Source organism: Phaethon lepturus, unplaced genomic scaffold (genome assembly GCF_000687285.1).
Source record: "Phaethon lepturus isolate BGI_N335 unplaced genomic scaffold, ASM68728v1 scaffold23636, whole genome shotgun sequence".
In the NCBI taxonomy this organism is placed as follows: domain Eukaryota; kingdom Metazoa; phylum Chordata; class Aves; order Phaethontiformes; family Phaethontidae; genus Phaethon; species Phaethon lepturus.
Window position 1 is genome coordinate 30,606 of NW_010544466.1, and position 12,653 is coordinate 43,258.

The 12,653-nt window shown below is 40.1% G+C and overlaps 1 protein-coding gene across 2 annotated transcripts in view; it reads right to left on the reverse strand.

Moving 5' to 3' along the window:
* Positions 1-12,653, reverse strand: part of NRG1 (neuregulin 1) — a 29,580-nt gene that overhangs the window by 14,028 nt on the left and 2,899 nt on the right. Inside the window, exons 2-3 of one of the 2 annotated variants that reach the window (XM_010288703.1) lie at positions 8,605-8,663; positions 1,757-1,780 (exon numbers count right to left, since the gene is read on the reverse strand). In XM_010288703.1, the coding sequence (XP_010287005.1) occupies positions 1,757-1,780; positions 8,605-8,663 (83 nt within the window). The remainder of the gene's footprint in view (positions 1-1,756; positions 1,781-8,604; positions 8,664-12,653) is intronic. The other variant, XM_010288704.1, reaches the window with a different exon arrangement.

Sequence of the window (12,653 nt, forward strand, 5' to 3'; positions counted from 1 at the left end):
CGGGGATCCTGGCCGCAGCTCCTCAGGCAGTGTGGTGCCTCGAGGATGAGGCTTGGCCTCTCTGCTTGAGGCCGGAAGAGTTTTGTGAAGCAGGGACCAAACTCCTGTGGGGCACTCACAGTTACACCGGGTCTTGCCCAAAAACTGCCCGCTCTCTGACCAGTGTTAACACTGGCAGAGCCAGTTAATGGCGCCCAGCAAAATAACACGCACTGTCTTTGCAGCTCTTGTCAAGTTAGCTTGGAAAACATTAATAGCAGCCTTTGGGAAAAGTCTATAGAGAAATGTATGTGCAGTGAGGATTTAGAAAAGGTTTTAGCTTGTTAAGTATTAAATATCCTTTGAATGCATTTTTTTTCCCCCCTGCAGAATGCTAGGAAAATCAAATCAACGTGAGACTTAAGTAAAGATATTAAATCCCTCTATGTGCAGCCTTTTGAACATGCACATTATGCAATTAATTTCACATTACCCTAATTTATACATAATTGATGAGATATATGGTCTTAAATTTGCTCTGTTTTAAAGTTTTTCTCCTTACAGGTCTCTGGGGATTTTAAAGAGAATTTCAGTCCAAGAGGTAGTTCCGCTGATGTAATTTCATATATAAAGCAAAATTTGCACATCAGTCTTTTAAAGGATTTTAATTTAATTCCTCATATGTTAATGTAACTATATATCTTCTACTACAATCTAGTACTTATGAGTGAGAATTAATATTATCTTGTGATAATAATAATAACAAGAAGCTGGGTCGTGAGAGACTTTTAAAATTTGTACTTGTAATGGGTTTTCCACAGTTCACAGCTTAAGTTAATGACACTTTGTGTGGAAATTTTTAATAAGAACATGAACTAAAACTGTGTGAAAAACATCACACTCTGCCTTGTCTCATTTACCGACAATTTTAGGAGATGCCGAACTAAAACTGACCTGAATTCCAAGTTGGCCTATTCAAGAGAGGCATTATTTGTACCCCTGATTACTAAATGTTAGTTAGATAAGTACAGTCTATTCATTAAGAGGACTTATAAGATCTATTTCTATTCTATTTAAGCTGAAGTGTAAAAATAGTACCCACTGACGATGTTCTTGGTTGGGTGCAATATGTATTAGAAATAGTATTAGAAATATTGACTATATTTGCTGACTTGAGGATCTGGAGTCTAGCTGTAAACCTCTACTTAAGTTCCTAAAAAACTTTCAGTTCACTTCCAATTTACAGACCTAGATACAAATGTATATATGCATATCATTTACATATATATATGCATGTGATTTACATACCTAGCTGTGGCTTTAGACATAAAACTTTACTTGGAAACCAGAACTTAAAACTGTAAATTTGCAGAATTTTAAGTGGCTATAACAGCTCATCTGTTTTTTATAGACTAGTTAGTAATTTTGCTTAATGCTTACAGTGTTTCCAAAATCTGGCAACCCTAGAAGAACTTACCAAAAACAAATGTCAAAACTAGTCAAAATTATACAGAGGAAAAATGAATGTACACTGTTATTATTACTTTGGTAATTCCTAGAACTCCTTAGGTCTGGAATATCCTACCACTATTACCATTTTAGTGAGGTGATCTCAGCTAACATTTTGACAAGGGTTGTTGTTATAGCTGTATGATCCCTTCTAAAGCATAAAGAAGTTGGTTAGGAATTGAAAGGGGGAGATGGAGAAGAAAAATAAAAAAGGGTTTATCTCTCAGGCTCTAAAATCTGCAGGCTAAAAGGAATGATTGGTCCATACCCATAAATTCAATCCCAAGATGCTCTGCCAATGCAGAAAGTTGACAAAAAAAAGAAAGAAAAAGGAAAAAGTTTCAGAAAAGAGCAATACACTGTACTCAAAAACAAATCACATATGAGAATTACAGCTATTCTATGTCTGCACGTGAGACAGGACAAAGGGGTTTGTGGTTACGTGGGCAGTGCTCAAGTGTGCCTCTGTAAAACTACACGACCAGACCTTCTGCAAGGGTGACACACCAAAATACATACGGGGGACCTGAACAGCCACAGTGCAGAGAACAAAGCAGGAACCGTTAACCCTTAAATATCTTACTGAGATGAAAGGGGTTATGGCCTGAGATGGGACCGTGAGAGCACAGGGATGCTTCACCTCCCTTCTGGCCCTGTTCCTTTCCTTGGTGTGCAGCTCCTTCTTCTTCTGGGTTGTGACCTGGGGGTGGCTGGGTCTGCTTGCTCAGCATCGGGAGCCCTTCTCAAACTTTGCAGACTGACTGCAGCAGGGCTCTTGTTTCTGGAAAATGAGAAGCCAGCCCCTTTTCCCCTGCCTTTGGGCTGCACTGCCTCGGCAGAACCATCCACTGGCTGGCTGGATGAACCAGCTGATGAGTGGTGCATGGGCTGATGCTCTTTACAGGGATAACATGCCTCAGGCCCCAGTAGCTGGGCATGAGGAGGAACACAGGTTTTCCCCCGGCAGGTACCCTAAGAGGCCCTTCCCACATGGCAAACACCATAACCATGGTAGCTCTCACTTTCTTTGTCCTTGTGTGCTGTGAAATTTAAATCCGATCCTAATTTTCTGACCACATGGATTTTTATGTAGTTTGTACACATAAAACATGGAGATAGCCAATTCTTTCCTGCCAGTCAGTAACATTTTAAGGGTTAAGTAAGTTGGAATCCATCCAGGTGTCTTCGTAAAGAGACAGTATTACATGCCTAGATGAACACTGCTAACAATATACATTAGTTGCGTAGAAAGCTTGGTTAAGTCTTCAATTAAATGAATGACATGCCCATGCATATATATTGCTGTATTTATGCTTGCCTATAGGAAGGATGCCTAGACTGGATGTAATTTAATTTTTGGGGGGGGTCATTCATATCATGCATTTTCTGTTTCAAATAATTCCATGGGAAGTTGGTACTTAAAATGGGAATATATTCTGGCTGAAAGCCCTAACAAAAGACATGCTGAAGAAACATGCATTGCTTATTCAAACCTAGATGGCATGTTGCTCTTACTTATCTTTGATATTCCTAGCTACATTCCATAGACCTGATTAAAACAAAGCAGAATATCCCAACATTTCTCATTTTATAAACATGTAATTATTTTTGATCTTTTCCTATCTAATGCAATACCATTGCATACTTTTTATGTGCAATGTTGTTTCTGTTGAATATTTGTCCAGGTGCTCTAAGAAGAAACACGACTAATTATTTTTAACAGTTCGGTTTTAATTCTAGATGTGATTTTTGTGGGAGCAGTATTGGAAGTAAAAATGCTTGGGATGCAGTTTTTTTCCAAAAAGTGACTTAAAACTACAACTCATTGGATATACTGTAGCATGCTGGGGTACAGGGGTACACGGTCTACAGAACAGGCCTATGACGCCTGACATGCTCTGTTCATGAGTGGTGTGCCACAGGTGCTGGGCAGCAAAGATTTGGGGGGGGGTATTCTATAGACTTAGGTGAGTGGGTAGCCTGGGGACATGGTGCTGCCCAATTAGGGGTGAGCAGAGTTGCAGGTTTGTATGGAGACTTTGCACCTGACAAGGAAAGGATCCATTTGAATCAACTGCATGCAGGAGCAGAGAGGTCCAGGGAAACCGATTTAATCTCTGAAGCATGAAGGTGCCACATTTCTTAAATCATTGTTTAGTTTTCTTATTAAATGTGTCCTGTGGGTAATGAGAAATTCTAACAGTTTCTTTTTCACGTAATTTGAATTGAAAGCAAACTAAAGCCCCCAAACCGTCACAGAACAGAACCCAACAGAATTGTTGGCCAATTCTGCCTGAGGGGCTGGGATGCTGTGTCTCTTCATGAGGCTTAGGATCCACTTTGGATCCTAAATCTTGGTTCATTTCAGTAATACTCAGGCTGCAAAATCAATTTTGAACTTGGGATGTTAAGTCCTGTGACTTCTGTAAAAGGGTTATCCTACAACTTATTTGAGTCTCAGAAGTATAGAAAATGATGTTTCTTAATTAAAGTATTCTATCATAGCAATTTTAGCATTTAATGAGCATTAACGGAGCAGTTTATAGTGAAAAACTGTCTTCTTTAACCTTGAGTGGAAGATGGACAATGACATTTTTCAAATCTGTATCATTTAGGAGTTTTGGTCTCAGCATATAAAGAGTAAATTTAGGGTACTGAAAAGCTTTAGAAAATGAAAATTCCAGGTAAGATTGTCTAGTACACTCATCCAGATGTGACCACTTGAGAAATATATATAAATTAAGAAATACTGAGCTAGAAGAATTGCTGAAAAATGTTCTTTTAGAGATCTGTAGTTTATGTGGAAAGGCTGAAAAATAGAGGCTGTTGTTAGAGTAACAGCAGTTTTGGTCACCCTTCTAGAATATCATAGCTTTATGCAACTCTTGCTCTCTTTAGTTTCTCAGCAAGGCTCATCTTGACCATATGAGGCAGGGGCTGTCATCTAAACAGAAATTTCCCTCTGCCTGTCTCGATACTGTCCCTCTTTCTCTGCAAGGGTGGCAGGACTGAAATGGACATAGTTTAAAATGGTATCCCATGCTGAAACACTTGCCTTCAGGAAGGCAGGGCCCAGATTCAATTCACGCCCGAGATGGCTGACAGCATGCCATGCAAGTTGTTCTATATTCACAATACATATATCACTCCTAACTAGTGAAGTATTTAATTGCAGCAAGCCAACTGGCCCTTTGAGTGGGTTCCATGGCCCATCTGGGATAACTTGGAGGACAAAGAGTTTACCTGTGATTACGCGCTAGAGAAGTTTTCTCAACCTTCTATTAATCCGAGGCTCTGCCAGTGTTTCTTATCCCAAGGATCATTGTGCAAGTGTTTCTATAACAGTTTTCATGCACAGCTACATAAAAATTAGCCAAAAACTTGTGTACTGGGTCTGGCTGAGATGGAGTTAATTTTCCCCATAGTAGCCCTCATAATGCTGTATTTTGTCTTGGTAACTACAAAGGTGTTGGTAACACACCAGTGTTTTGGCTACTGCTGAGCAGTGCTAGCACAGCATTAAGGCTGGCTCTCCATCATTCCTCCCTCACCAGTATGCTGGGGGTGGGCAAGATCTTGGGAGGGGACACAGCCAGGACAGCTGATCCAAATTGACCAACGGCATATTCCATACCATATGATGTCTGCTCAGTAATAAAAGCTAAGAGAAAGGAGGAGGAGGGACGGCATTCATTATGACAACGTTTGTCTTCTTAAGTAACTGCTACATGTATTGAAGCCCCACTTCCAGAGAAGTGGCTGGACATTGCCTGCTGATGAGAAGTAGAGAATAAATCTTTTGTTTTCCTTTGCTTCCACGCGCAGCCTCTGCTTTTGCTTTATTAAACTGCCTTTACCTTGACCCATGTGTTTCTTCCATCTTATTTTCTGTCCTTGTCCTGTTGAGGAGGAGAGTGATAGAGCAGCTTGATGGGCACCTGGCATCCAGCCAAGGCCAACGCACCACAGCTGCTAATGTTAATTCATTACTTTTATTTTCTTCCATTGCCTTGCTTCCTTGCCTCCAAAGGAGTGAATGCATGACTATTCAAATGCAGCAAATAATTCTGCATGGAATAGATGTATTTTTGCAACATTTGTGGACCACCTTCTGGTGACTTATAGACCAAGAGTGGAACACTACCATCAAAGTCAAAACTGCCGCAGCAAAAAGCCAGAGTATTGGGGAAAACACCTGGTAGAAGCTGTGACTGCTGTGCTCAAAGGAAGGACATTACAGGGTGTGCCAGCCAGACTCCAGAGATGAGCAAAACTAGCACAGTTTGTTCTTTAGTTTCCCTTGGTCTGCAGTGGTGGTAAGCACCAGTTGAAGTCGAAAAACTACATAGCTGCAGTGGTAGAGGTGACCGTGGCAGTGGGGAATCTAACAGCCATCACCTCTCAGCCACAACAGGTTGTCCTATGGTTTGGTGTGTTTGCAAAGCTGGAAACCAAGGGACAGTCAGCCTAACATGTGCTTCCCTCACGTCCATTCCCAGTTATGCTCACATTTCCACTACAGAAAGGAAGGACATTTCTATGGAAGAATTTTTCTTAAAACAGAGATCTACCTAATTTCCTGTTTCCCTTTTCAACCTATTTCAACCTACTGCACCATAATAACCGAGTCCTCCAGGGCTAGCCAAACCACTGCCCAGATAAGCCAGTTAGTTAGCCTTGCCCTCTTGTTGGGATGGGGGATTTCCAAAATGCTTAGCATCACCCTTGTTTTGATCTTGCCCTCAGTAAAGATTGTAACTTCAGACCTCTTAAAAATACCAACTCTCAGGCAGATTTCTGAAGCTAACTTTCTCTCAACAGCCAAATATAGAGCCTTAAGATAGTAACTCATCAGTTAACTCATAAGCACACTTGGCATGGAACCCCATTGACTCTTTCTTTCCAAATGAAGACAGACCCTTCTGAACGCAAGTAAAATTAAATAGCACTGTACAGTTCACATGTACACTTTTGTTTCCTACTGACACTTATGTTGTTTATCATCCCAATTTGCTCTGTACTTTGCAAAAGCTGTATCTACAGAGCTAAGTTAATCACCCGCAACACTTGGTACAAAATATGAACTTGGCTTTAAGCCCTAAATGCAACATTTGCCTGAAGATAATTCTTATTCTAAGTTTCCATTTTAATTGTATGTGCTGGTCTGCATTGGGTGTGATAATAAAAAGTCATATAAATGCTTCTTCACTGATTTTTTTTGGTTAATTATAAATGTACCCTCACTGGACCCTTTCCAAAAGTGTAATTTTAAGACTTGTAGCGGCTTAAGAAATCTGACATTATACTGCCGATGCAGGCTAGGCAGAAGTGACAGAGTCTCATGGCCATTACCTGGGGCTCTCGGAGTAGCCTGAGGTAGGTAGTGGTGTGCTCTTCTGCCAGTGCATTTCAAGGAGAGGAGGGCTGGACCAACCTAAGTACGTACAGATGAGCATAAAAAGCTCTTGCAGCAAGGCAAGGGCATCTATGCCTCTTCCATGGAGGCAACTTCAGAAAATCTCAGCCTGGTGTCTACTGTCCAAAGTTTCCTTTTAAATCTCAACCAGAGTTAGGAAACTGAATAACTAATGTAGGAAAACCCACCAAAATATATTTTTTTTCTGGGTAGGAAAATGAATTTATGATCAACATACAATTCTTCCATAGTTTTCAGGAAAAATTAATCAGCAAACAATGGATTTTATATTTTTATATCATGTCTTTTTAAATGATTCTTCTAAGATCAGAAAACTTTAACTGCTCTTTTTGCCACAATACACAGAAATGGCCATTTAAATCTAACATTTGATAAACTTAAACACTGTAACAGCTTAAATATTTCCAAATACATATTACCAGAGGCATTTTAAAAATAACTCACACTAATAAAGCTTTTAAAACAAGGCATAAAATACACACTTGAATGCTGGAAGGTCTGGTCTTCAGTCAGCACCCTTGGGATTTACATGGGTAGCTTCCATGATGGGCAGTATGAATTATGTATGGACATTTTTCATCCATCAGTATAAGAGAAAACCTATGCATCCCTTCAGGCTCCAAAATGTCCAGCACATGCTAACAGCTTTTTGTCTTATATACTAATGGAAATTAAATTAAGCTAGCCTATAGTCTCTGAAATCTTCTGTGCTGGCAAGTAATCCATCAAAAAAATAGTTCCTATAATAAAGCTCTTAGATCATAGTACATTCTGATGCCAGCAACAATTAATTATGAATAGTACGCATGCATTAAATGGTAAGATCTAAGCAATTTTCTTATGTGTTACCTTTGACTTTGCTATAGCCAATGAGAGAAAATAAATATTCAGTGCACCTTCTGTTTCCTCCCTGACAAGTAATAATAATTAACCCGTCCCTCCATGGGAAAGCTTATGAGATATGTGACTGCAGTGCTGATTCTACCAACAGTCCGACACAGAGTCCTCCGTGTGTGTGTGTGTCTGCCTGGTACCTTTTTTTGGCCAATTAATCTGGCTCTGAAATACTTATCTCTTCCACCTGTTATCCACAAGTAAGTATGTCAGACCCCACTGTTTATGCCATCTTTCCCCCTTTTCTTTTTCTTTCTGTGCTGAAACTTGGACAATGAGGAGGAACAACAACTGATCCTGTTTGGCCTGTGCTCACTAGAAATGATGTAAGCATGTCAATTACCTTTAATTTGTAGGTTTGAATACAAATCTCATATGCAACTAGAGGATTAGCTACCTGTCCCTTTGTTGGGGGAGTACTGCCCTGTAGAGAGACTCATAAGCTTTTTGTGGCAAATAAAACGTGAGACTTTCAAAACGTCATTTTTGCACTTTTACTGCTTGATGTCAGTGGGGAGTCCATATCACACCAGTGTTAATTTCACAGCGTTCCTAAGTCTTGCATTACCCCATAACCTCAATGCCAAACAACCCAGGAGAGCATTGCAATTGCTTTTTGTTATCATTTTCATGCAACAGGCAGAGACAATCAATATTAGGCCTTAGGCAACAAATCTAGTTACAGATTAAAAAAAAAAAAATTGGAGGAAAGATGCAGCGACAAGAAAGCAGCACCGACTGAGCATGCTTCTACTGCGGCACAGACAGAAAGGTAGTGGACGTACTGTAGAAGCTGGCCATTACGTAGTTTTGGCAGCGATCACCAGTAAATTCATTTGGGCACCTGAGAGGAAAAACAAACAAAAAAAAATGGTAGAGAAAAAACAGAGAAAAGAGAAGAGGTGAATATATGCTAAGAAAGAAGCTCCTTCAGCGTGAACTGATATGACTTGGTGAGTTCACTTTCAGAGACGGAATCTCGGTTTAGCATGTCAAAATAGCTCAAGATGTTGAGAGCAACTCATTTGGTCCGTGGAAATGAAAAGAAATCCCCCCCTGAAAAACCAAGCCAAAACCAAACCAATCCAGATCAAAGTGTGTTTCGAGATGTGAGAGAGAAATTCACCATTCCAAATTCCCAAATTGCTTTTAGGATGCACTTTCCACAAGGCAGCAAGGACACAAGATCTGTACATCACTCATCTCTGTGAGTTTGCTCTTTTAGGGTTGTACTTTAAAGCAGTCTCCCAAACAAGAAAGCTGCCAGTGTGTGCAATACAAATGCATCTGCAAACGGATGGAAGGACCAAAATCACACAAATGAGAAACATTTTGGAGGTCAGTAATGCTATGGTGTACAGATTTTACTTTAGAAAATCAGGTCATTAATTAGTGTGTAAAGAGGCCGGTTCCAGCTGAACTGTGAAAACACCAAGTACTATTGATTTTGTTGCTGTAGTTGGGGAAGAAAGCAAAGTTCAGATTATTTTAACATACTTTCTTGGTTTTGGATTTTCATGGGCAGAGTTTCAGTACATCTTGCTCCAGTGAATCCAGGTTGGCACCTAAAGGGCAAAAACGTGATAAGCAATAGTACACCAAAACCACTGCACTAACAGACTGACATCTGCTGGCCTATGGAGATGGGAGTGCCTTAAGTGACTTCTTGGTTAGTGAAAAATGATCAGAAAAGGGGCAAAAAAGTGTAACCTTCCCCGAAGATAACACTTTGCAAAATTTACAGCAAAAATCCACCAGAGAAAAAAAATTTAGGAACTCTTTTTTGTTTGTCTGTTTTGAAAAAAAAGAAGAATCAGGGCTAGCAAAAATGTATATCAGCTTGTTGCTTATTCCACCTCATGAAAGGACCAGATTGAGTTTTTTAAAATTTGCAATGCATTGTGTAACAGCACTTTACACTGTTGCTTTCACCAGTCACATAGAATCTATGAAAAAAACATGATTTCCCTATTTCTGTAATGGCATGTTGTGTCTTCCAGTAATTTCCTTTGAAGGGTAATAGTTAAAACAGCAATCACAGAAAAGCCAAAAAATTCCAAAAAGTGAGAAGGCAAAGTGAAGCCCAAAGGCAGGAAGTATATGGCTGACAAACATGGCTGACAGATGAAAAAATAGTCAGTCCAGTCAATAAATAAAATGAGAGGTCAGAGGTGCTCTCAAAATCTGAATCTGCACAGCTGTCTGCCCTTTCAGTTCATAAACTCTTTTGCGGAAAACTTCAGTGCAGATTGCCCCTTGTTCATAGTGAAGGAATTTCTCTTCTGTGTTTTGCCTGTCTTCTTCTGCTGGATATCGATTCTTCCTTCACCTTCAGTGTTGATTTTTGGGCAAAGCTCAGGCTGCCAGAATATCACCATAGCAATGCAGGCTCCTGTGCTTCAGACATAATTGTGAGTAACTGTCCACCACACTAAGCATCTGTAGATTACAATCTTCTTTCTGCCTTCTTCTATCCACTCTTACTCAGTGCGTAACTTGAAATTACCTGGTATTTGCTTCCTTGAATACGTCTCACTTGCATTTCTGTCTTTCTGATGCTCTCCACGAGTTTGCCATGGTGCAAGAATCTCCCCCTCTTCCTCTCCTGCCGCCGATCCAGTGCTAGCCTTCTTTTTAAACTGCTTCATCATTTACTTGCCAGGGGCTGGAGAGCCTTCTTATTTGCAAGTGCAAGTTGTTCAGAACAATCCTCCACCTCTCCTACCCATCCGAGTTCCACATGCATTGAAAGCTGTCCTGATTTTTAAATTCCAGTCTTCCACAACTGCATCTAGCCCTAAGGGTCAGGGATGCCACGTGGGACTTCCAGAAAAGCACTTTGGCAGAGGACCAGTGTCATGCATAACACTAGCATCTTCTTCAAATAAACCACACAGGAATGACTTTTGTATAATAAAGGTATATTTTGAGGATCTGCAGATGATTCTTTAGTGCTGATTTGCTGTAATGATATATTTGTTCATTAAGGAAGGGAGTTTATGTTCTTCAGAGCCAAGGTCACATCTTTTGATAGGTACCCAGCGTGGAGAGATCCCAGTTTCCACAGATATAGTCAGCTGAGAAAAATGCAACAAGGATAACTTTGTCATGAAGAGGTGGTATTTCAGGGCATGATAGAAGGCTTTTTCTGTCTTTGATGGAAGACAAAATGTGTTTGATAGATGGCATCTTGATCTGTGTTACTGAATGAAAGTACAAATGTTTTACCCCCATGATTTTGGTTTTAGTTTGCACTGTGGTGACCTTGTTAAATACCTGTCCCTGGAAAGCTGGCATTCACACCTGCATTGGCCTTCATTTCACAACAACGTCTGCAACTTGTTCGTCAGGTCAGCCCTACACAACCCCAATGAACATGCAGCTGATTAAAAGCCTCAGGCTTTGTTCCTGCCACAGGCTGGTGATGGTTGCTTGCTCCATCTGTGCTTGTTTTCAGATGTTGGTACAGCTGTGAAGGTGACGAAAACAACTTGAGCACTGGTGCAGACAATGCTGAAATTGCTTCCAGACCGAGCCGGGTCAGCCCTGTGGAGATGGTGCTGAAAACAGTTCAGGTGTGTTTATACTTGCTCTGAAACCATTGTCAGCAAATGGACTGCAGCACTTGCTGCTGAGAATGGGTCCAGGGTGGGCCAGTGGAGATGACAGCTGAGATGAGCCTGTCTGCTTATGATTATGTGTGAAAGCTAAAGGCATTTTATTGCTTAGGTATGCAGTGCAGCACTGTTTCTAGTGCTGTTTGGCAGGTTGTTTATTGCAGACTGTGTTTTTACAAACAGCTTGTGATGGTGTCATTTTCAAAACACCTTGTCCTACTCAAGGTTTCCAGATGTTATTTCTTGTTGTGTCTTTCTTTTCTAGTTCATCACCCATGTATCCTTTTCTTTTATGACACTAGCAAAAGTTGGACTCAAGCAACTTGGGGCAACAGAGCTGTCTTACACAAGTAGACATCTGTGTTGCGAGAGCCTTATAATTTCCTTTCTGTCTAAAAAAAGGCTACTTGGACTATTAATCTGTTGTATTAACTGGGTGAAACCACAACACTAAACAACATATACTAAAATAATTATTTCTTTCCTCTACACGCAGTAGTTGCAAAGAGCAGTATTTGCACAGGTTCAGAAGGCACTTCTCAGAATATCAAGTGTATTTTTTGGCACTAAAGGAATGGCTGAATGGATCTGGGCCTTACATTTCCATTTCATCTACTGCTTGTAAGCAAATGCATTGTTGGAGAATGTTTTTTTTTCATGGGAAATACAGTACACTTCTGTATTTAGTAGTCCATTTCATAGCCTAAGTCAGAACTAGTATTTCTGTACTGCCTGTTGAATAAATAACTCTGGAAATTTCTCGAACATCACAGAAACAAATTTTCTCATTTTGCTCTTTTCAAGAACCTTCTGTCAATTTTTATTCCACCAAGGTCTTTATATGAAGGCAGATACAGAAACTGCCTACGTCATTAAAAAGTAATTCACTCTTTTACAGTCAAGAAAAGAAGAAGCATCCTTCCGCTAGAGTTATCCAGTGACATTTGGACATAAATTAATTTCATCAGTAGCAGCAAAATCACTAGAAAAGATGATCTCTGCGAGTAAGGAATCAATTAGTCGGACCAGCAAGGCCTTCATGGTAGGATACTTCAAAAGAACACTCTAAAAGTCTAACACATACTATATTCATATAGATTTTTCTGCAAGTAAGAAGCAAATGCTAGGAATTCCGGTCTTAATTTTCTATTTATTGAAGAAGCTATCTGATTTTCTGTCTTCAGTGAACTTGGGACACATTCCAACTGAGCAGGAAT